At 40.0% G+C, this 22,475-nt stretch overlaps 1 protein-coding gene across 1 annotated transcript in view; it reads left to right on the top strand.

The window, feature by feature from the left end:
- The window catches only part of MET (MET proto-oncogene, receptor tyrosine kinase), a 128,898-nt gene that overhangs the window by 98,118 nt on the left and 8,305 nt on the right, over positions 1–22,475 (top strand). The window contains exons 12-19 of the mRNA XM_065883727.1: positions 3,554–3,700; positions 5,723–5,879; positions 6,077–6,217; positions 9,492–9,722; positions 11,645–11,725; positions 14,406–14,587; positions 17,540–17,649; positions 18,859–19,024. Coding sequence (XP_065739799.1) covers positions 3,554–3,700; positions 5,723–5,879; positions 6,077–6,217; positions 9,492–9,722; positions 11,645–11,725; positions 14,406–14,587; positions 17,540–17,649; positions 18,859–19,024 — 1,215 coding nt within the window. The remainder of the gene's footprint in view (positions 1–3,553; positions 3,701–5,722; positions 5,880–6,076; positions 6,218–9,491; positions 9,723–11,644; positions 11,726–14,405; positions 14,588–17,539; positions 17,650–18,858; positions 19,025–22,475) is intronic.

A 22,475-nucleotide genomic window follows, 5' to 3' on the forward strand; every position in this document is an offset into this window, starting at 1 on the left:
TCCTCCCACTTCTGACTAAGATACCTGCAATTGTAGGCTCAAACCCATTCACAACCACCGTGAGGCCAGTTCTGTCTCCAGACAGGGTAGAAATGAAGGGCTGTTTTCTTAGAGGTCATTTGGTCCAGTGTCAAGACCTATTCTTATTGATGGTGCTCATAAACTAGTACAGTTGACCCTTGAACAACACAGGTTTGAACTGTGCAGGTCCACTATACGCGGATTTTTTTCAATAAATACATACTATAGTCCTACGTGATCCATGGTTGGTTGAATCTGTGGTTACAGAACCTCAGATACAGAGGGCTGACTGTGAAGTTACACGTGGATTTTCAACTACACGGGGGTCAGTGCCCCTAACCCCCCACGTTATTCAGGGGTCAACTGTATTTCCCTGTGCTACACACTTTAATATGCATTCTGTGGGGGAAAAAAACCCATATTCCAGGGCACATAGACAGCACCTGTGGTATCCCAGTGCCCCAAGTAGCCAATGAAGAAACCAGTTTAATTTTGGTTCATTCAGCTTTCCTCAAAAGACCTGGGAACTTTTTTCCCCAAATGCCTGTTAATGCCCTGTGGAGTTAGTTTTGAAGCTTTCTGTCATGTTTCTTTGGCCTAGTTCCCAAGCTGAGGGGGCTCATATCCTCTGGATAAAGTGTAAATGTCCGTCCACCACCACCCCACCTCACTGACTTTCTATTGCCAGCCTCCCTGGACCGTGGCCTGGCTGAGTCCTGCTACCATCCCCTCCATGGCCTTAACTGACTTTCCCAGACTCAACATTGTGGCCCCCTGGAGTCATGAAAACTTGCAAGACCCTGCCTGTTATAATGCTATTTTTCAAATCCTACCCACTTCCACTCTTATCGGCTCTGCTCTGTAACCAGCTCAGACATGTGTTCCCAGGCCTGAGTCCTAGATAGAAACATGTCATACCTGGCCAGAGTTCAGAGGAAATGGACAAGGGACATCCTGATATGACAGAGGAGTAACAGTTTTTCACTTTAGAAATATATTCATTTAAACATTATAGTGAGGGGAAGAAACTCTTACTCATCTTTATATTACAGAGTTTTGTCTAACACACAGTAGTAGATGGTAAGTAGATTTGTATTAAATGGAATTGATTTGCTTCACGACCAGGTCCCTTCTTGAACCTTAGTTCTCAATGTGTAAAGCAGGAATGACCATAATACCTACCTCAGGGAAGTGTCTTTGCAGGATAAAATGAGATAATTATAACTCTCAATTGCTCTATGGGTGTAGAGGATTAAAGACCAGAAAGCTCCTTTTATTTTGCTTTATTTAAAAACCTATGCATTACTGTTTTAATGACTGAAGAACTAATCCAATTTTGTAAATATGTTCTACTATTTAATAATAGCTAATATTAAATAATAAAAAGTAAATAATAAAATTTCTAAACATAAACATTTTTTTCCACAGCTCGATAAAGCTATGTTTATTTTAAATGACAAAAACCAGCCTATACCTTTTTTTTTTCCTGATTCGGTCCCCTCTGTTATATAGTAGTGGGCTTCCAGTATCAGTTTTTTGATATCTTGGATTGTAAATTTTTTAAATAATCACTGTACAGGGCTTCCCTGGTGGTGCAGTGGTTAGGAATCCGCCTGTCAAGACAGGGGACATGGGTTCGAGCCCTGGACCGGGAAGATCCCACATGCCGCGGAGCAACAAAGCCTGTGCGCCACAACTACCAAAGCCTGCGTGCCTAGAGCCCGTGCTCCACAACAAGAGGAGCCACCGCAATGAGAAGCACGTGCACCGCAACTAAGAGTATCCCCCGCTCGTTGCAACTAGAGAAAGCCCTCGCACAGCAACAAAGACCCGACTCAGCCAAAAATAAATAAATAAGATAAATTAAAAAAAAATAAAACAGTCACTATACATATAAAGCTGATATTAATTTCTTATGTAAGTCACTAATTATTATGCCTTTCTTAGTAGGCACAAATGAAAAGGGGTTTCGTTGTTCAGCTTTGTGACCTGTTTTTGTTTTAGATAAGCTTTTATGCAACATCCTAGGCAGCCCTGAGCCTAAAAGGAGTATTGGAAATGTAAACGCAGTATGTTCATCCCTTCCCCCAGCCTTCATCATTATCTAAGCAAGCAAGACACATTTTAGTCATTCCCTCATAAATCAAGCCCTCCAGCTCTTTAATCTCTTTCCTTTGTCATTCCCTGAATTTCCTCCAGTATGTGAGCCAATGCCTTAGCCCTCCTCAGTTCTAACCAACAAGTTGTCATTTGAAGCCCCAAGGTGACTTATTAGATTTATGTGCTTCTACGTTGACTTGCCCTGTGGGGCTGACCTGGTTCAATGGAGTACACATACTGCCTCTAGAAATATCATAAGGATAGAGTTTGTCTATATCCATTTTTTTTAACTCCAAATTCATGTTAGAAAGAAGTATTTTCTTCCAGCTTCTTTTCCGAGAATAATATTTGACCTAGCAATCTATCGAGATCCATATGAGACAATGTATGTAAAACTAGTTTGCCAAGTGTTAAAGGTCATGTAAAACAAAGTGGGAAACAAAGTAGCAGTACTGTATTTGTTACTGGCTGCTCTTTGTCCCTAAGAAAAATGCTAATAATTTTTGATATCTCTCTCTCCTCAAAATAACTTTTTAATAAATAACCATACTTGGACTTCCCTGGTGGTGCAGTGGCTAAGAATCTGCCTGCCAATGCAGGGGACGCAGGTTCAAGCCCTGGTTCGGGAAGATCCCACATGCCGTGGAGCAACTAAGCCCGTGCGCCACAAGTACGGAGCCTGCGCTCTAGAACCCGCGAGCCACAACTACTGAAAACCGTTTGCCTAGAGCCCGTGCTCTGCAACAAGAGAAGCCACTGCAGTGAGAAGCCTGCCCACCGCAACAAAGAGGAGCCCCACTTGCCACAACTAGAGAAAGCCCACGTGCAGCAACGAAGACCCAACGCCAAAAAATAAATAATAAAAATAAAATAAATAAAATTTTAAAATAATAAATAAATAGCCATACTCATTAAGTCTTCATATGAGAAATTGTGCCACTTCTTTACCAAGGCTAATTATTGGTTTCTTCAACAAAACAGTGATATTTTAAATACCTAATGGTGACTTCAATTAACTAAATATGTCAAATTGAACAATGTTTTTAAAGCCTTCATGTAACTATATAATTGTTCAAAATAATGTAATCATGGGCTTCCCTGGTGGCGTAGTGGTTGAGAGTCCGCCTGCCGTTGCAAGAGACGCGGGTTCGTGACCCGGTCTGGGAAGATCCCGCCTGCCGCAGAGCGGCTGGGCCCGTGAGCCATGGCCGCTGAGCCTGCGAGTCCGGAGCCTGTGCTCCTCAACGGTAGAGGCCACAACAGTGAGAGGCCTGCGTACCGCAAAAAAAAAAAAAAAGGAGTGTCAGAAAATCATGTGCCTTGGTAAACAACATGGCCTGTGTTTGCAGTATATTTATATTACTTCACAATTGTTTGCATTCCTGCAAAACTGTGAAGTGGTAACAAGCTCCTTTTTCTTTTTCTCTTCCAGGGAAACGATATTGACCCTGAAGCAGTTAAAGGTGAAGTGTTAAAAGTTGGAAATAAGAGCTGTGAGAATATACAGTCACATTCTGAAGCCGTTTTATGTACGGTCCCCAATGACCTGCTGAAATTGAACAGCGAACTAAATATAGAGGTGGGATTCCTGCTTTCCTCTCATGATGTAAATAAAGATGCCAGCGTAATTATGTCACTTGCAGGCTTGACATAAATCATTAAAACTCATTTGTCTGTTGGCTTTAGCTCATCATCTCAGCCTTGCTTCTTAGTTGTTATTTTAGAAATAGTGAGGTTTTTGTTGCACTGTCTCCTTCCCAAGCTTCAAAGGGTAGACCTCAAAAGTCTTTGCTGGACACGCTCCTCTCCATCATGCCACGTTCTTGCTGAAATTTTCTGTAATTCTCAGGAGGGATAAGGACACATTCAATAGGGCCCTTTCCCCACCTCTCACCACTCCAAGAGGCCAGAGCCAACAAACTACTGCCCGCTACAGTGATCTCAAATGCAGAGACCCATAAGTAAAAGAATATGTATGCACTGGATGAAGTAAAATAAGAATTAAACTATTTTACAGTAACTTCTTTCATGTAAACAGCTAAATCAGATAACTGGGAACCAGAGTGAGTGATCTTTTTTTCATTCTTTTTTTTTAACAGCTTTATTGAGATTAATTCACATACCATACAGTTTATACATTTAAAGTATACAGTTCAGTGGTTTTAGGTATATTACATTATTAACTTTTTAAATTATGGTAAAATACATATAAAATTTGCCATTTTAATCATTTTTTAGTGTACAACTCAGTGGCATTAATTACATTCACAGTGTTGTGCAACCGTCACCACTGTCGAATTCCAAAACCTTTTCATCACCCTGAACAGAACCTCTGGAACCATTCAATAGTACTGTCACAATCCCTCCTCTTCCCCAGCCCCTGGTAACCTCTAATCTACTTTCTGTCTTTATGAATTTGCCTACTCTAGACATTTTGCATAAGTGAAATCATATAATATTTGTCCTTTTGTGTCTGGCTTATTCTACTTAGCAAGTTTTCAAGGTTGATCCATGTTGTAGCACGTGTCAGAACTTCATTCCTTTTTAAGGCTGAATAATATTCCACTGTATAGATATACCACATTTTGTTTATCCAAGAATATGTGATTTTTAAACGGTTCCTGAAGTTTTCCAAAAAGTTATGAAATGGGAATGTATGAAAAAATTTAAAAGTCAAAGAAGGCTGGGGCTTCCCTGGTGGCACAGTGGTTGAGAATCTGCCTGCCAATGCAGGGGACACGGGTTCGAGCCCTGGTCTGGGAAGATCCCACATGCCGCGGAGCAACTGGCCCCGTGAGCCACAACTACTGAGCCTGCGCGTCTGGAGCCTGTGCTCCGCAACGAGAGGCCGCAACAGTGAGAGGCCCGCGCACCGCGATGAAGAGTAGCCCCCGCTGGCCACAATAAGAGAAAGCCCTCACATAGAAACGAAGACCCAACACAGCCAAAAATACCTAAAATTAATTAATTAATTAATTTAAAAAAAAAAAAAAAGAAGGCTGAATCATGAGATCAGAGTTTGGAATTAAAAGGACCAGAAATCCTAAAAATCATACCATGTTAGAGGTGGAAGGAACGTCAAAGATTTCTTCTATGTATCAAAACTGAAATAAAAATATTCTGAGACTTTATTATCCCATCATAATAATAATATGATTACTACTTATGGGGAGTCTCCTGTGTCCTCTACCCTACCCTCCAGGACAGAATTAATGTCCTGTCGTCTCTTTTTCTTACTATATGTTCATACTTCTACAGTACATACCACAGCGTACTGTAATCATTTATTTTTGTGTTTGTCTCCCTTTCATACTTCGGTTCCTCAAGGTCAGAGACTGATTTTTATCTTTTTACCCCCTAATACCTAGTTATAAGTACAAGCAGCTATGCGTAATGTAAGTACTTAAGTGATTAGTAGCCCCTAATTATTTGAACACTGAAACAGAATTGAGGAGTGTCTTAATACTCTGAAGGCAGTTATGCTACTTCTAGAACGGTAATAACCAGGTAGTATTTTGAGCCCAGGGAGACTGTGATTCAACTGTGTAGTGTATTTTGTATCTATCATGGCTAAATTCTGACTTTTATTTGTCATTTTTAGTGGAAGCATGCAATTTCTTCAACCGTCCTTGGAAAAGTGATAGTTCAACCAGATCAGAATTTCACAGGACTGATTGTTGGTGTTGTCTCAATATCAATAATACTCTTATTATTACTTGGGCTTTTCCTGTGGCTGAAAAGGAGAAAGCAAATTAAAGGTGCATTTTTTGGTTATTGTTTGTTTTAAAGGAGTTGCCTTAAGAATACAGTCGTTACAGTTTAAAATTGTCATAGATTCATGTGTGCGGTCTTATGCAATCCATAAAACCCATGAGTTCTGGTCACTGGGTCAAAGTCTACTGGGATCCATGATAGCCAAGTCTTTAATGAGCTCTTTCTCTCTTTCTGTTTTAAGATCTGGGCAGTGAATTAGTTCGCTATGATGCAAGAGTACACACTCCTCATTTGGATAGGCTTGTAAGTGCCCGAAGTGTAAGCCCAACTACAGAAATGGTTTCAAATGAATCTGTAGACTACCGAGCTACTTTTCCAGAAGGTATACTTCAGTTTATTGTTCAGAGAAATACCTATACGTATACCTCAGTGTGTTGTGTGGCATTGTTGTTTATTTTTGGTTTTGCCTTTATATTTTTATAAAAATATAAAAGAAGTATTCACCTCTTCTTTGGCCAAAGAAGTATTTAATTTGACACAGAGTTACACGGCTCTTATTTTAGAATGAACTCATTTACATGTTGTATGAGATTTTTAGAGTCTTTAAGCTCTGTTCTCACAAAAAGGTTCATTTTAAAATCATTTGAGCAAAGATAAGGTGTTTATCATCTGAGTGCAATGCTAAAAAATTGTGAAGCTCTCTTTAACAACCCAGGAAGAGTTAAGATAGGAAACGTATATTTATTGAAATAGAAGTTGGCACAGCTACATTTTTTTACCCGTTGATCCTCAAACATTTAAATTATACTTTTAGCCCTCCTTTGAAGGATTCTCAATAAACTGTTACTACTCAGCCTTTTACCCACAGCATCCCAGGACTTGAATATATTTTGAGTCTTATCCAATAAAAACCTTCAGTTATGCTATTTAAAAGGGAGGGTTAACATCATCTGTTTTGCAAAACATTAGACCTAATAATTGTCAGATTAGCCAGAGCATTTCACATTGTTTTATTTAAAATCTCGTGGTAAAAGCAAAATGTCTGTATTGTATCTGCTCCATTATCTTCAGAAGTTACAGGACGTGAGTCAAGTACAAGCATTTTCCTGGTTGAATATTTACCAGTGGATAAATAAAATGAGTCACAGACAGTTGAGGATACTGCAAAACTTAGAAGTTGCTCATCAAAACAAGTACAAGAGCAATGAGTCACTTAACATTTTAGCTTTTTCAACACTTACTGCCTCTTACTTTTTCAAGTTTATGTTAGTTCTATAGAGATGTTCTATAGACACTGTTAATATTGTCTTTTCCCACATGACTCCCTTTACCTTTAAGAATCCAAGCCCTTAACAACATGGACAAATCAAATCCAGTTTATAGTTTTGAAATTTAGATCTGTTTATTATTTTATATTCACATTTAATGGCTCTAATTTGAGATCTTTAAAATTCACAAGTAATTTTTTTAAAGAAGCATATTTAATCTTCCTTCAACCTCATTACTCACCAGACCTCTGTCATCATTGCTAAGAAACTTGAGTTTCATCCTCTTTCCTACATTGAACCTACTCCTTGGAGATATGGAAAAATAAAATAGGCAAAAGAAAGTTATCCAGAGAGAATAATGAGGAAATGCACAGCCAGCACCTAATAAAGAGGCACCTACAGAGCTTCTCTCTCTGTGTGCGGTGGGGACAACATCCTTATCAGTCTTTCATGCAGACCTAGAATTCTCTGTGTGTCAGACCAGAATCACACACTGATGGTTTAAATTGGCTTGTGTGCATGTTTGAACTTAGCCCAAAGGTCAGTACAATTTCTATGCCAGAGGATTTTTTCCTGTGCCTCATCAAGGATTTCCCTTCATCTCTGCACCTCTGAAAATTTAGAACCCTGATCTCTAGGTGCAAAGGTTTGAGAAGTGAAGGCAAAGGAACTGAATTTAGAGAGGTTCATCCGCATTTCCATCCCCTAGGAAAGGTTTGGAAACCCTGACTCTGGAATTAAAGGAACAGACACCCAGCTAGGCTCCTTCCTTCCCTCACCCATCCAACATCTCAAGCACTCCCCTGATGTTCTACATCCTTCTTTTAAGGTTGCATCTGTCTCATTTCCAGCTAGTGATTACTATAACTACAGGTGGTCCCAAAGCTTTTCTGGAACCACTGTTGAAATTTACTGCTCTGGCCAAATTGATGTATTAACCAAACTTCCAATGTGGCAGATACTAAACATGTTTAAGTGGGCTTAGGAATACTTAGGGTACCATCAACTTTCTTTTTAATGACCCTCTCTTAAGTTCTGATTTTCCTGCTCCTTTGCAAACAAACAATATTTTCTTTTGGTGCTAATGGGGACCCCCTCATAAGCCTCTGCCCTCTCCCTGTGTTATATACTAATACATTTCAATACCCAGCCTAGTTTGTCTTCAAGTCAGTTGCTGCCAGTATAATGCCCTCTCCTTGACATGTATGCATTCCCATTGGAAAGGGCAAAGCAACTGGTGGCTTTTTTGCCTTATCTGGCATTAAGAAATGTATTCTCAGCCCCATAATTCCCTACCCCTGAAATGGAAAAGTTTCACCTAGAAAAAGGGAACCTTGCTTGAGGCTCTTACCGTTTTGGTTATAAAGATCAACTTACAAGGAATGCTGATCTGATCCCTTTCCAAGTGTCCTCAAGTAAACAATGAGAATGGCACACTAACCCAATTCTAATCTGCTTTCTCTAAAGAGTGATAACACTAGATCTGCTGCCATCACCACAGTATGGAGAACTTACCACGAATGTGAAAAACTTTCAGTTCTGAAATTTTAGCCATTGCATATTTCTAGTCGTTTGGGTGTATGGGTGCATATTTATATAGAGAGATATAGATATATAATATTTCACTTTACATATTTTTCATTGACCAGGAATCCACATTGGTTTTGAGCAATACTAATTCATTCCATTAATAAACACTAGTCTCTCAAAAGGCATCTTTTTTCATTTTCTTATAGTTGGGTTGGATTTTTGTGGGAGCCAGGCAGTTGCTTACTATTTTTGCTGCTTTGCATTCTTAAGAATATAATATATTAAAAAACAAATCTCGGGCTTCCCTGGTGGCGCAGTGGTTGGGAGTCCGCCTGCCGATGCGGGGGACGCGGGTTCGTGCCCCGGTCTGGGGGGATCCCGCATGCCGCGGAGCGGCTGGGCCCGTGAGCCGTGGCCGCTGAGCCTGCGCGTCCGGAGCCTGTCCTCCGCAGCGGGAGAGGCCACAGCAGTGAGAGGCCCGCGTAACGCATAAAAAAAAAAAAAAAAAAAAAAAAAAAAACAAATCTCAAGCTTGGCTTTTTGCTGTACATAAAAAGAGAAATGTCTAAGGAAATGAAGAGGGAAAACAAGCTTTCAAAGTTACTGCTTAATATTCTTACAAGAGAATCAATAAATTTTTTTTAAACACACACACGCATACCTGTATCTTTTCCCAATTTTATTAAACCAGTTCCTTTGTAAGGGTTTTTCCTAGCCTCATTCAATGATACAACCATCATTTCTTTAAATTTAAATTTAAACTTTAGTTTTGTTATTAATTCAATTTGCTGCCCCTGTTGCAGTCCCCACTAAGTGAGGTCTCACTGTTGTTTCTAATAATTTTGCTTTATCTTGCAGACCAGTTTCCTAACTCATCTCAGAATGGGTCATGCAGACAAGTGCAGTATCCTCTGACAGACCTATCCCCCATCCTAACTAGTGGGGACTCTGATATATCCAGTCCATTACTGCAAAATACTGTCCACATTGACCTCAGTGCTCTAAATCCAGAGCTGGTCCAGGCAGTTCAGCATGTAGTGATTGGGCCAAGCAGCCTGATTGTGCATTTCAATGAAGTCATAGGAAGAGGTAAGTATTTCCACTCAGCTTTTTGTTAAACACGATTTTCCAGTAAGCATTTTATCTTCTGCCTTTGCAGATTAGGAATTAGACAATGGTGAAAGCAACTGACAGAGCAGTGATAACAAGTGCACTTGATTTCTGTTCTGCAGACATACAGCCCTGCAAATCACATCCATGGGGATTTGTCCCTGTGCATGGAGACAACTTGATAATCTCCCAAACGTATTAGAAATAAATCACATTCCTCCCTCACCTTTTTCATAATGACAACTATAATTTCTTGAAACGTGCCTTTTACTTCCTTCTAAAAATCATTCTGTTAAGTTCCAATATTTTTACTCCTATCTCCTTCCAGTCTTTCTCTACCCTGAGAATAGTGACTAACTCTATGAAGTCCTGGTTTATAGCAGTTTGTATACTGCTGGACAGCATCAGGAGAAAGGGAATTTATAGCCTTCCCTTGATCTGAAGCAACATACATCATCTCTACAATGCACTCCAATTTCTTTATACAAAGAGGAATGAATATTTGTAATAAGCCAGCCAGAGCAGCAATAACAGCTAGCGTGTACAGTATTTGAGGAAATATTGAGCAGGAAAAGAAACCAACCGGAAGCCAGGAAATGAACTCCACTCTTCCCTTTTTTTCTAAAAAGCTTTTACCTTTAATACTGAATGGCCTCTGATCCCTCTTTATTCAGTGTGCGCTGCAAGAGGTAGCAGAGACATCAGCCAGCATGATGCAGAAGAAGCTGATGGGACAATTTGCCTTTTGTGTTCACGAGGCCTTCCCATTTTCCTGTGAAAGCATCAACACATTCCTCTATCACATACTCCAGATTTTAATCCTTAGCATGCTCCCCTTCCCAAATAGCAGCTTCGCTGTTAACAAACGTGTTTCACATCAGAGTAATATATAGTTCTTTTACCAGCCTGTAAATCCTAGTAATTGTACCAGTTTTAGAGTGTGTGGCTTCACTAATTATGTTCTAATTCTACATATTGTAAAATTAGTATTTTATCATGAAAGGTGCTAAAAATGGCAATTATCTCTCTTATAAAGTAATAATCATGAATGATTCTATAAGTATTAACTATTATTTATTTATATGCTTTCCCCAGTAGAACGTGAGCCCTCAAGAGCATTTATTTAGTCATCTTTGCATTACAAGAGAGTAGACTAATGCCCAACACTCACATGCTAGGCACTCAGGGGGTCTTGGCCAGCTGGACAACTTAATGACTTACACAGCTATCAGACATTTGGCACCTCTGGGGAAAATTACTGCCACTGGATGAAAGGCTACCATTGGGAAAGTGATGTGGCTAAAACCAGAGAACTAGATGAAATGACTCAGAGTGAATTTGCTTCATTTGGGCGATTGCCTTTCAGTTTCTGCCAACCTGGATTACAAACTAACTGGTGACTAAAGGGGGAAATCCTTATTCTGTAATGCTAATCTTATTTCTAATGGTGACATTTTTATTTCATTTCAGTTTATTGTAATATAGGGAGCTTATTTTATTGTATTTCTTTATGTGGGTAAAACTTCATTTTTCATATTTAAAAGATGTTATTTGATCCTTAAAACTAATGTTTCTTTTACGAGGCAGATGTTACTCCTGTTTTCAGTGGTTCCACTGTGGTTGAATATTTTATTATGTTAACCTTTAATAACAGTTACATCACCTAAATATTTACCATGTATTAAATAATCATATTGCTTGTATCTTTGGGTGAAATTAATTACGTATACATATTTCACAAACACACACAAATAGTGGTATTGTTAATCAAAAGCATAAGAAACAATGCACTTTTTTTCCATGTAGGAAAAAAAGAGAAATGAAGATCATGAAGAGCTTAATAAATAATATTGCACAATTAAAAGTAATGTGGCACTAACTAAGTTCCCTCTTTCATGTAGGACATTTCGGGTGTGTATATCATGGGACTTTGTTGGACAACGATGATAAGAAAATTCACTGTGCTGTGAAATCCTTGAATAGTAAGTTATATTTTATTTAACAGTGGAGTACACTTTTGTGGTTTGCAAACTAATAAATAGTTCATAATAAAACGTTGATTTACACTTTCCCTTGTGGAAAAATCAGCAACTGCTGGAATTATGGATCTAATCCTGAAAATTCATTTGATCTAAATTCTTATTGATGGGACTTCCCTGGTGGCGCAGTGGTTAAGAATCTGCCTGCCAATGCAGGGGACACGGGTTCAAGCCCTGGTCCGGGAAGATCCCACATGCCGCGGAGCAACTAAGCCTGTGTGCCACAACTACTGAGACTGTGCTCTAGAGCCTGCAGCCACAACTACTGAAGCCCGCACGCCTAGAGCCCGTGCTCCGCAACAAGAGAAGCCACTGCAATGAGAAGCCCGCGCACCGCAATGAAGAGCAGTCCCCACTGGCCACAACTAGAGAAAGCCCGCATGCAGCAACGAAGACCCAACGCAGCCAAAAATTTTAAATATATATATATATATATATATATATAAATTTATTTTTAAAAATGCTTATTGAAATGTTTCCTCAGAAATTATCCCTCAGAGCCCTCATAAGTAAGAATGAAGGAGAAATGAGGTTCTTGGATGAGCCTAAGTATCACTTAAATACGTTTGGCTTATAATATTTGTTTTACAAGTGATATTTATGGAAACTATGGGAAGCATGTTGGCACATACAGTAATAATGACTCATTTTACCCAGAGACATTACTATAATTATTTTTTAACCATGACTTCCATCAAAAAGATAAAAAATGAAATAAGAAAACAGGAAAAAAATATGCCAGCAGAAAATTGAAAAATTGTAAATGTGGTAATATCTCGTTTATCCACATTTTTGGTGAATGAGGTATTCCACATAAATGTACTTCCTTAACAAGTGATACTTACCCTCTTTTAGTGCTAGACATATATTTTTTAATATTATCTGCTATTGAGAAAATCTTTAAAATGGAATGCATACTCTTTTTAAGAAGCAGGGAATGCTGGAGTTACTCAGTTTTCCTGGGTCTCTCCCATGTATGCATGTTATTAAACTTCGCTTAAAAAAAAAGAGAAAAGAAACATGGAATGCTTCCAAACATAAACTAAGACTTTATTAATGACCCAGAGCCATAATTATGGCATAAATTACTGTCTTGTACAACCCAATATACTCCTCATACTAGAGCTTTCCTGGCTCCACCTTTGCTGACAGGTCTCACATGTCAGGTCAGTGTGCTTGCCTTTTCTACCCCCATTTCTAAATTTCTGCTCATAGTTTGAGGCAGCCTGAAAAAATGTTAACAAGATATATTACAGATTTATATTGGAATTAATAAGCTTTCAATGCACACGTGAAAGGTTTTCTTACAAGATACATTATTGCCAGAAATATTTCAGCTTTTTTAAACATAAATCTCCACGCTGAGCAGTGTTCTGTATGGTTCATTTTTTTGAAAGGCTAACCACAAGGTAATTAGAGGGACAGTTATATGAAATCTAACTACAAACTGTGATGGATTAAGTATAATTGTCAATAAGTTTGCCTTACTAAAGAGTACCCCTGCCAGTTGTACTCAGAACAGTCCTAATGCCAACAAATCTTTCTCTGTCCCTGGTGTGTGCTGATCTCTGTTTGGTCCAGATGGACTTCCAGGTCTTGGAATGCATTGCATTTGTAGAAGAATATCATCACTGACACTGATACTAATCAGATTAATAAATTAAAGGTTGTTAACTCTTTATTAGTGCTGACTATTGTCAGGCCCTCGGGATCTCTATCTGGAAATGATTAGAAACTATTATAACAAAATAGTCTACTTAGATACCATAGACAACGTTTGGTCTTCAAATCCTCCTACTCCAGGGATTGGAAAACTATGGCCTGCTGCCTGTTTTCATAAATAAAGTTTATTGAGACTCAGCCACTATTGTCTGTGGCTGCTTTTGCGCTGCAATGGCAAGAGTTGAGTATTTGCAACAGAGATCATAAGGCTTACAAAGCCAAAAATATTTACTATCTGGCCCTTTACAGAAAAGTTTGCCAACCCCTGCCCTAGACAATCACTACAGAAATGGACTGGCCTGCTTCCGTCTCCTTTTTCTGTAAGAGACAAACTATGGTTCTGCATGAGACAAACAGATTGCTAGACTCTTACAAAAACAGGTACAGGTGGTGACTTAAAGGTTTAGCACAGGGACTTCCCTGGTGGTGCAGTGGTTAAGAATCCACCTGCCAATGCAGGGGACACAGGTTCGAGCCCTGGTCCGGGAAGATCCCACATGCTGTGGAGCAACTAAGCCCGTGCACCACAACTACTGAGCCCACATGCCACAACTACTGAAGCCCGCACACCTAGAGCCCATTCTCCGCAACAAGCAAAGTCATTGCAATGAGAAGGCTGTGCACCGCAATGAAGAGCAGCCCCATCTCGCCAAAACTAGAGAAAGCCCGCGCGCATCAATGAAGACCCAACGTAGCCAAAAATAAAATTAAAAAAAAAAAAAAGTGCAGCACAGGTGACATCATTCACTCAGAAGTATTGTAAAGAAACACTCTGATGATAAGGCGTCAGGGCAAGATGTAGCCCAATGGTTTTACATTCCATTGCTCTCCCTCTCTGAACTTGACAAAGTAATTGTTGTCCCTGTAATGAGGTTAATGTCTCCACTGCTGTCTTTCTCAGGAATCACTGACATAGGAGAAGTTTCCCAATTTCTGACCGAGGGAATCATCATGAAAGATTTTAGTCATCCCAATGTTCTCTCGCTCTTGGGAATCTGCCTTCGAAGTGAGGGGTCTCCACTGGTGGTCCTACCATACATGAAACATGGGGATCTTCGAAATTTCATTAGAAATGAGACTCACGTAAGTATATTACCAAACTTACTAATTCATGAACTAGCTGTAAGCCAGTGAGTCTTCCAAAATGTGCCTGTTTTGAACCTTTTTAAAAGCTTTTAGCCAAAGAAGCACATATAAAATGTTTGCACCATTCAAATGGACAGAGGCCAATTCAATTCGCTAGTTCCTCAAAATCCTCTATCCTAGTAGGAAGATAGTGATACTTAGAAGGGTCTCCTGGGGGCAGTGATTCTTACCTGCACTGCAACATCCTTGCTGTACCATCTACTGGATAGGTACTCATCTTTGAGTACCTACTATATGCCAGAAAAAGTACCACACAGGAGACGTAGAGCCAGAATGAGCCTCAGCTTTCAAGGAGTTTTAACCTTAGAAGGAAGAAATACATCGAAAATTAATTATAAATGGGTCTCTTACTATTTTTCAAACTTGCCACCCACTCTTCTACCTCAGGACCTTTGCACTTGCTATTCTCTCTGCCTGGACTACTCTTCCCCAAAATATCCACATATCTCAGTCATCAACTTCAGCTTTTTGCTGTAATGTCATCTTCAAAATGAAGCCTCCCTGACCTGTCTGAAGTTGCAGCTGACCACCACACCCTCATGCCTTCTTTCTTGCTCCTCTCCTCTGCTTTGTTTTTCTTCATCACACTTACCCTCATATCATACACTAGGCCTGAGTTATCCAATACTGTGGCCACAAGCCACACGTGAATGTGGCTAGTCCAAACTGAGATGTGCTGTAAGTATAGAATACATCCCAGGTTTTGAATATTTAGTATAAAAAAAGAAAGTAAAATATCTCATCAATAATTGTTTATACTGAGTACATGTTGAAATGATATTTGGGATGTGCTGGGTTGAAAAATATATTGTGAAAATTAATTTTGCTTGTTTCTTTTTAATTTTTTAATGTGACTATTAGAAAAATTTTAATTACATATGTGGCTTGTATTATATTTCTATTGAACAGTGCTCTACTAGGCAATAAATAAATAATATATGTATACACACACACACACACACACACACACACATCCCATTAGAATTCAAGCACATGAGGGTAGCTAATTTTGTGTATTTTGTTCACTGCTGTAACAGTAACACCTAAAATAGTGTTTGGCACATAGACTCTCAGGAGATATTTGTTGAATGAATGAGCTCAGGGTTACAAAAGAGGTTCTTAGATGCTTGCAAATGAGGGTTTTCTAAGTGACATTTATGCTGGTTCCTAAAGGCTGAGCAAACAATGGCCAGACCAGGACCAGGGAGGGAAGAAGGAGTCTCCGGAACTGAAGTCACAGATGGTCCCTGGCTGCTTCTTGGCTCCTGTGATCAGGCCTCTTTGGGAGTTATGGAGTAGCTTTACTCTTGATCAACAGCTTCATAAACATGAGGTCAGGTTCTCGGAGGAAATAAGCTCTAGGACAGTAAAGAAATATTTTGCATTCAGTCAAAAGAATAAAATATTCCCTGGCAGTGAATTTTTGCAAATAAGATGAATTTACCTTACAAAGCACAGAGCTTTGGCCTTACCATACCCACTTTTCCACTCTAACTCTTGCCATTACCCTGATGAGTTCATCTGGTTGGATATGCCATCTTCTCTAGGTATTATTCCCCCAGGGTTAAAGCATGATAGAGATTTCGTATTATACAGTATCATGGCCTTTTATAGTCCAAGGAGTCTATACTGACTACAACCACTAACAGATATGTCTTAGAGAAGCCTAAAACACAGGAAATGGCCTCTCCACATGCTGTATGCATTAAGGAGGGCTGTAGCCCTCCTTTCAGAGTCCCCACTGTCTGCCTCTTAAGTTCACAAACTCCACAGTGGCTGCTGAAGAAGAGATATCCTGTTCCTGATGGCCAGGCACCAGTAGGGCTATCAGCCACAGTGACATCTATGTGATTTCAGATACAGTTCTCGTAGGTACTAAAGGCATTACTCTGTCCATCCAATTTTGTGTGTTGAGCTTATGGAGAATGAGATTTCCTGTTCTCTGTGTGGATCCAGGCCACTGGTGCTTCAGTACCAGTAGGAGGGTTTCTGATGTGATTGATTTCACTACAGTGTGGGCTTTGGAGTCTAACAGATTTAGGTTAAAACCCTAACTCCACAACTTAGCATCTGAGTGGTTTGGGGTGGTTTATTTTTCTGGGAACGTCCTGTATTAACCGTGTATTTCTGATGCTCTGACTTGTGGGGACATTCTGACCCTGGAGAGACTGCCCCTCCCAGGACTAGCAAATTCCCAGAGGTATTAAACAACTCACCTTCAAAGAGCATGCCTTTCATCACCAAACCAACCACTCCAGAGCCCATACCCCAGCCACCTCCTTTAAAGTGCTCTCACACTCTGGGACATTATCCACCTGCCCTAATCACTTCAAGACCAGGTACCAGACTACTAGGGACAGTCCCTATACCCCAGAGCCCACTGAAATTATTCAAACCAGCCAATTCTAAGCCTGCTTCACCCATTCCTTCCCACAGAAACCACAGTACAGACTCTTGCTTGTGTTTTCCCCTTGCTTCCTCTGCCTCCTTACCAACCCTGGTGCTTCCCTGAGTGGCCTTGTATGACATGGCATGCCTCCTCCTCTTGGGAGTTGTGAGTAACAGCCTTTTCGATGGCAATTGTTCCCATCTGCTGGCCTTACCACACCTAAATAATAATAAAACCTACATTTTAAAACACCTCCAGTTCCCCATCTGGAAAATGGAGCCCATATCACAGATGTGAGTATATAAGGATTAGCCAGAGTTTATAAAAACATCTAGCATGGTACTTTGCAATTAACAGATACTTAATATTATTGCTGTTATCAACAGGGCACAAGTTATTATTTGAAACAAGGTCATTCTTATAAACATTTCATAATTCTGAGATCATAGCTAGAACAGTAAATGCTTAGTTTATGCGTTTCCAATTCTCTTTGATTACAGAACCCCACTGTGAAAGATCTTATTGGCTTTGGTCTTCAAGTAGCCAAAGGCATGAAATATCTTGCAAGCAAAAAGTTTGTCCACAGAGACTTGGCTGCAAGAAACTGTATGTAAGTAGAAGAATCTCTGTGCCTGCAGTCCAAATTAAGTGACAAGGAGGAATCTGTTTTCCACTGTTCAAGGCTAGAGAGGATGTTTTCTCTTCTCATGCAAAAGTCCGTTAGTTCCGTTACAGTTTTAAATCAATATGTAAGCACTGGGGATGTAGGCGGGGCTTTCAGGCTTTATCAAACAGAATTTAAAAGGAATTCTCCAGAGGGGGTCTTAAACAGCTGTTGTGTGCTCTTGCTTTTCTTTTTCCTTCCCACCCATAGCCCCCAGTGTTGTGGTTTCACACTGCATTAGTTTTTGGGAGGGAGAATTTGATCTTCAGCATTTTACAGTGAAAAGGAGAGGGCTGGTAACACAAATACCAACATATTGTAACTTCCCAAGAGTAGATTTGAAGTCAGCCTGCAGAAACCCTACCAAAAATGGTATTTGGGAATGAATATACAACGAACTTTATTTGTGTCTGTCTGCCTGGGCTGTATAATACAACAGTCAACAGTTTGTAGTTGATTTGTGCTTTCCCTTACATGGCACTGATTCATGGCTCATGGTACGTGTGAATGAAAGAACTGTGCTATTAATTTCCCACCTTGGTTTTGGTCAATGTAACAACATAAAAGCCAGCTTAAACAAAAGATACATAGCCTCAGATAGAAGAAATTGATTTTTGTTGAACCTTGCTGTTTTCCTAGATGCTTTACTATGTATCGTTTTTCTCTATTACCTCACTGGCGGAACATAAGAGTTGTACGTACTAGCCTAGCCCACTGAGAATGAAAAAGGAAAATAACAGTCCCCTCTCATATCTCCCCCATAAAACTAAGTATTGCTAATAAGCTGGCAAGTGAAAATTAGTGATTGCTTTGGGTAGTCAGTTGGCATACTCGATTTAGCAACCAAGGAAAGCTGGGAGGGTGGCCAATTTTACTACTTCTCCAGATCTACATGAAAGCAAAAAAGATTTTCTTATGCCACATCATTTATAATCTCTTTCCTTGGTCTGTTGAATTTAAAATGTTAATGTCAAGCATTTTTATTCAAGAATTCCATTGTAATTTAGTGTTAGTCAAAACAGGCCAGATGAAGCCCTCCCTTCAGAAGTTATGGATTTCAAATACTGAAGTCCCTTATTCTAATCTTTAGAGATTCAGCATCACTGTAAATTATTCTATTTCAGCCACCAGTAATAATTTTTGTTCTTTCTGTAGGCTGGATGAAAGATTTACGGTCAAAGTTGCTGATTTTGGCCTTGCCAGAGACGTGTATGATAAGGAATACTATAGCGTACACAACAAAACAGGTGCAAAACTGCCGGTGAAGTGGATGGCTTTAGAGAGCCTGCAAACTCAGAAATTTACCACCAAGTCAGATGTGGTAACGTATTGATCACCCCAACCTCCTCTTTTACTTTCATACCTAACTTTTTTAGTAGTTTTATGGGAACTTAATTTTTTATTAATTAATTTATTTATTTCTATTTTTGGCTGCGTTGGGTCTTCGTTGTTGCATGCAGGCTTTCTCTAGTTGCTGTGAGCAGGCGCCACTCTTCAGTGTGGTACATGGGCCTCTCATTGCAGTGGTTTCTCTTGTTGCGGAACATGGGCTCTAGGCACGTGGATTTCAGTAGTTGTGGCATGTGGGCTCAGTAGTTGTGGCGCACAGGCTTAGTTACTCCGCGGCATGTGGGATCTTCCTGGCCCAGGGCTCGAACATGTGTCCCCTGCATTGGCAGGGGGATTCTTAACCACCGCACCACCAGGGAAGTCCCAGGAAGTTAATTAAAAAAAAAAAAAAAGATACCTTCAGCACCACTAATTTCAGTTTTCTTCAGAAGTAAAAATGGGCTTGACTGTCTAACAGGTACCCATAGTATGTTTCCATAAATTCATTCATTTATTCGGAAACATTTGTCCAGAAGAATAGCACGTTAAATCCTTGGGAAGCCCAGAGCTGAACCAGGTATGAACCCTGTCCTCCAGGAGCTTTTGCTCAGCAGGAATGGGACGGCATGTCCGTCACTAACTCACACAAAGTAGACTGGGATTAGTCCAGCCACTCATAGCTCAAGGGCAGAAGAAGCTGTAACTGAGGCACGTCTAGCAGTGTGGGCCTAGCTAGAAAAGTGCCCTCCTTTATCTGCAATGGTCATCCTCCTGTCACAGAACAAGCTTCTAAAGGCGTGCACCTGAGCTATGAGGTTAGGCAAGACCATGGGCAGACTCACCTGGGCAGCCAAATCTACCACACTGCCCTTTCACCTGGTGGAGGAGGTGGTGCTTGAAATGGGCCTTAAAGGAGGATGGAATGATGGACAATGAAATTAAAAATGCCAATCCAGGTGAGGCAAAGGGGCAGGAAAGTATACAAATCTGTAAAGTTCTAAGGAAACAGTAAGCAGCAGTGATTCAGCAAAAATAGAAGGCGCAAAGGGAACTTATGAGAATAAATTGAGAAAAATATTTTCATAGTAGGTCATAGAGATCCTTGGAAAGCAAACTAGGGAGTCTGGAATTTATTCTCTGGCCATGTGGAAACATTATAGTGAATCAGATTACACTACAGCCTTTCTTCATTCTGTAAGATGTTTTGAGAGGAGTAGATGCAGGAAGACAAAGTGAGAGGTAGAATTTGAAGTAATATAGAAATTGTAAGAACAGAAAAGAGTTGGAAGGAAAGGCATCTCAGAGGTAGAATCAACAATATTTAGCAAGAAATTGATGAAAGTCAAAGCTGAGCAAAGTTATATACTGGTGCAATTACAAGTATGTGAAACAGAGGAGCAAAAGCCGGTTTAGGAGGAAAAATACCACTTGAACATATTGAGTTTGACTTGGGAGTAGGACATACAGGCGAAGTGTCCGTCAGGCAGTTGGAAATGTGGATCTGCAGCTTGTACAAACTCTTTAGTTGTCTTAGTCAACTAGGGCTGCCATAACAAAGTATTACAGACTGGTGGCTTAAACAATGGACATTTATTTTTCGCAGTTCTAGAGGGTAAAAGTGGGAAATCAGGGTGCGAGTGTGGTCAGCTTCCGGTGAGGAAAACACATGGCCACCTTTTCACTGTGCCTCATGCTAGGGAGAGAGCAAGAGCAAGCTCTCTGGTGTCTGTTCTGGTAAAAGGGCACTAACCCCATCCTCGTGACCTCATCTACACCTAATTATCTCCCACAGGCTCCACCTCCAAATACCATCACAATGGGAGTTGGAGTTTTAACGTATGAATTTGGAAAGGAGGGACACAGTTCAGTCCATAGCAGAGGACAAGGCTGGAAATAGGCTTTTGAAAGTCCAAATACAATTATTCAGAGGAACCTACATACATGAAGTAAGGGAGAAAAGGAGAGAGGTGGGAGACTCAGAGGAAGAGAAAGTTTCAAGAAGTAATGGGATATGGTCAGCAGAGTCCACTGCTACTCAGTGCACAAGAAAGGTCTTGGAAGCTGAATGACCTAAGTGATTTGGTCTAGAGTGTGCTGAGGAGCCTGGGTGGTGGATGGAATATTCTATTTGCCTTTAATAAGTCAAGAGGACTATGATATGTGGAGTTAGAAAAATGTTAATGTCTCAGTCCTTGAGGATAACAACTGAAAACAGGAAAAGTGTTAACTGGTGACATCAGCAAACAAGATTGGGAGAAAATAACGTTAATGGAGGACATAGATTCCAAAAGAGAAAGGGTTGGCAGCTCTTAAGGTATAACAGGGGACCGGGATCTGAGTGCAGTGTTAGGAGGCGGGAACTCATCTGCCTCCTCCCTGTGAGTCAGCAAGAAAGAGAGGTGTGGCCTCTATTGGTAAGAGTTTCAAAGTCGTTGTGGTCTTTAAGTGAAAGCAGAGTTTCAGTTCCTGAGGAAGTGGGGGAGTCATTAGAGAATAAGTTGAGGGTGACTGGGAGTCTTTTCAATGAGCAGGTGTATCACAGGACAAGTTGGAGGAATGGGACTTCAGGGTGGATAAGATTGGTAAGAGGATGTGATAGCCCATGCTAGAGCTTAATGCCTGGGATTCTGATCCTAAAAGACTCTGAAAAAGATGAAAAAAGCAGGTGCTAGAGAAGTAGGCTTGAGGACACATTAATGATGGTGGCAAGTGAAGGCATAAGGTAGGGAGAATTAACTCATCCTCAAAGAACATACATTTCATCCAGACTTGACTACTGGTAAGAGCCAGAACCAGCTCTTACAACTCAATAAGAAGACAAAATAACCCATTTTTTAAAAATAGGCAAAAGATTACATAGATATTTACCACGGAGATGTATGAAGAGCTAGCTAATAAGCACATGAAAACATATGCCCACACAAAGACTTGCACATGAATGCTCACAGTATTGTTATTCATAATGTCCAAAAACCAGGAGCGATTTTAATGTCCATCAACTGGCGAATGGGTATATAAAACATGGTATATCTATACAACAGAATAATACTATTCAGTAACATAGAGGAACCACTGATGCATGCTACATCATGGATAAACCTCAGAAACATTGTATCAAGTGAAAGAAGGCAGACCCAAAATATGACACGTTGAATGATTCCATTTATGTGAAATTTCTAGAAAGAGGCAAAAGATTGAGACAGAAAACAGATCAGCGGTTGCCTGGGGCTGAAGGTGGGAGCGAAGATTGACTACCAGCAGGCATGAGGGAAGTTTCTGGGGTGTTGTAATTGATCTAAAACTGAATTGTGATGATAGCTGCACAACTATATATAATTTACTAAACATCCTCGACTGTACACTTACAATTGGCAAATTTTATGATATATAAATCATACCTCAGCAAAGTTATTAAAACAAAAGAAGCCTGATGAAATTTTGGA

Source organism: Phocoena phocoena, chromosome 9, assembly GCF_963924675.1.
Source record: "Phocoena phocoena chromosome 9, mPhoPho1.1, whole genome shotgun sequence".
NCBI lineage: Eukaryota > Metazoa > Chordata > Mammalia > Artiodactyla > Phocoenidae > Phocoena > Phocoena phocoena.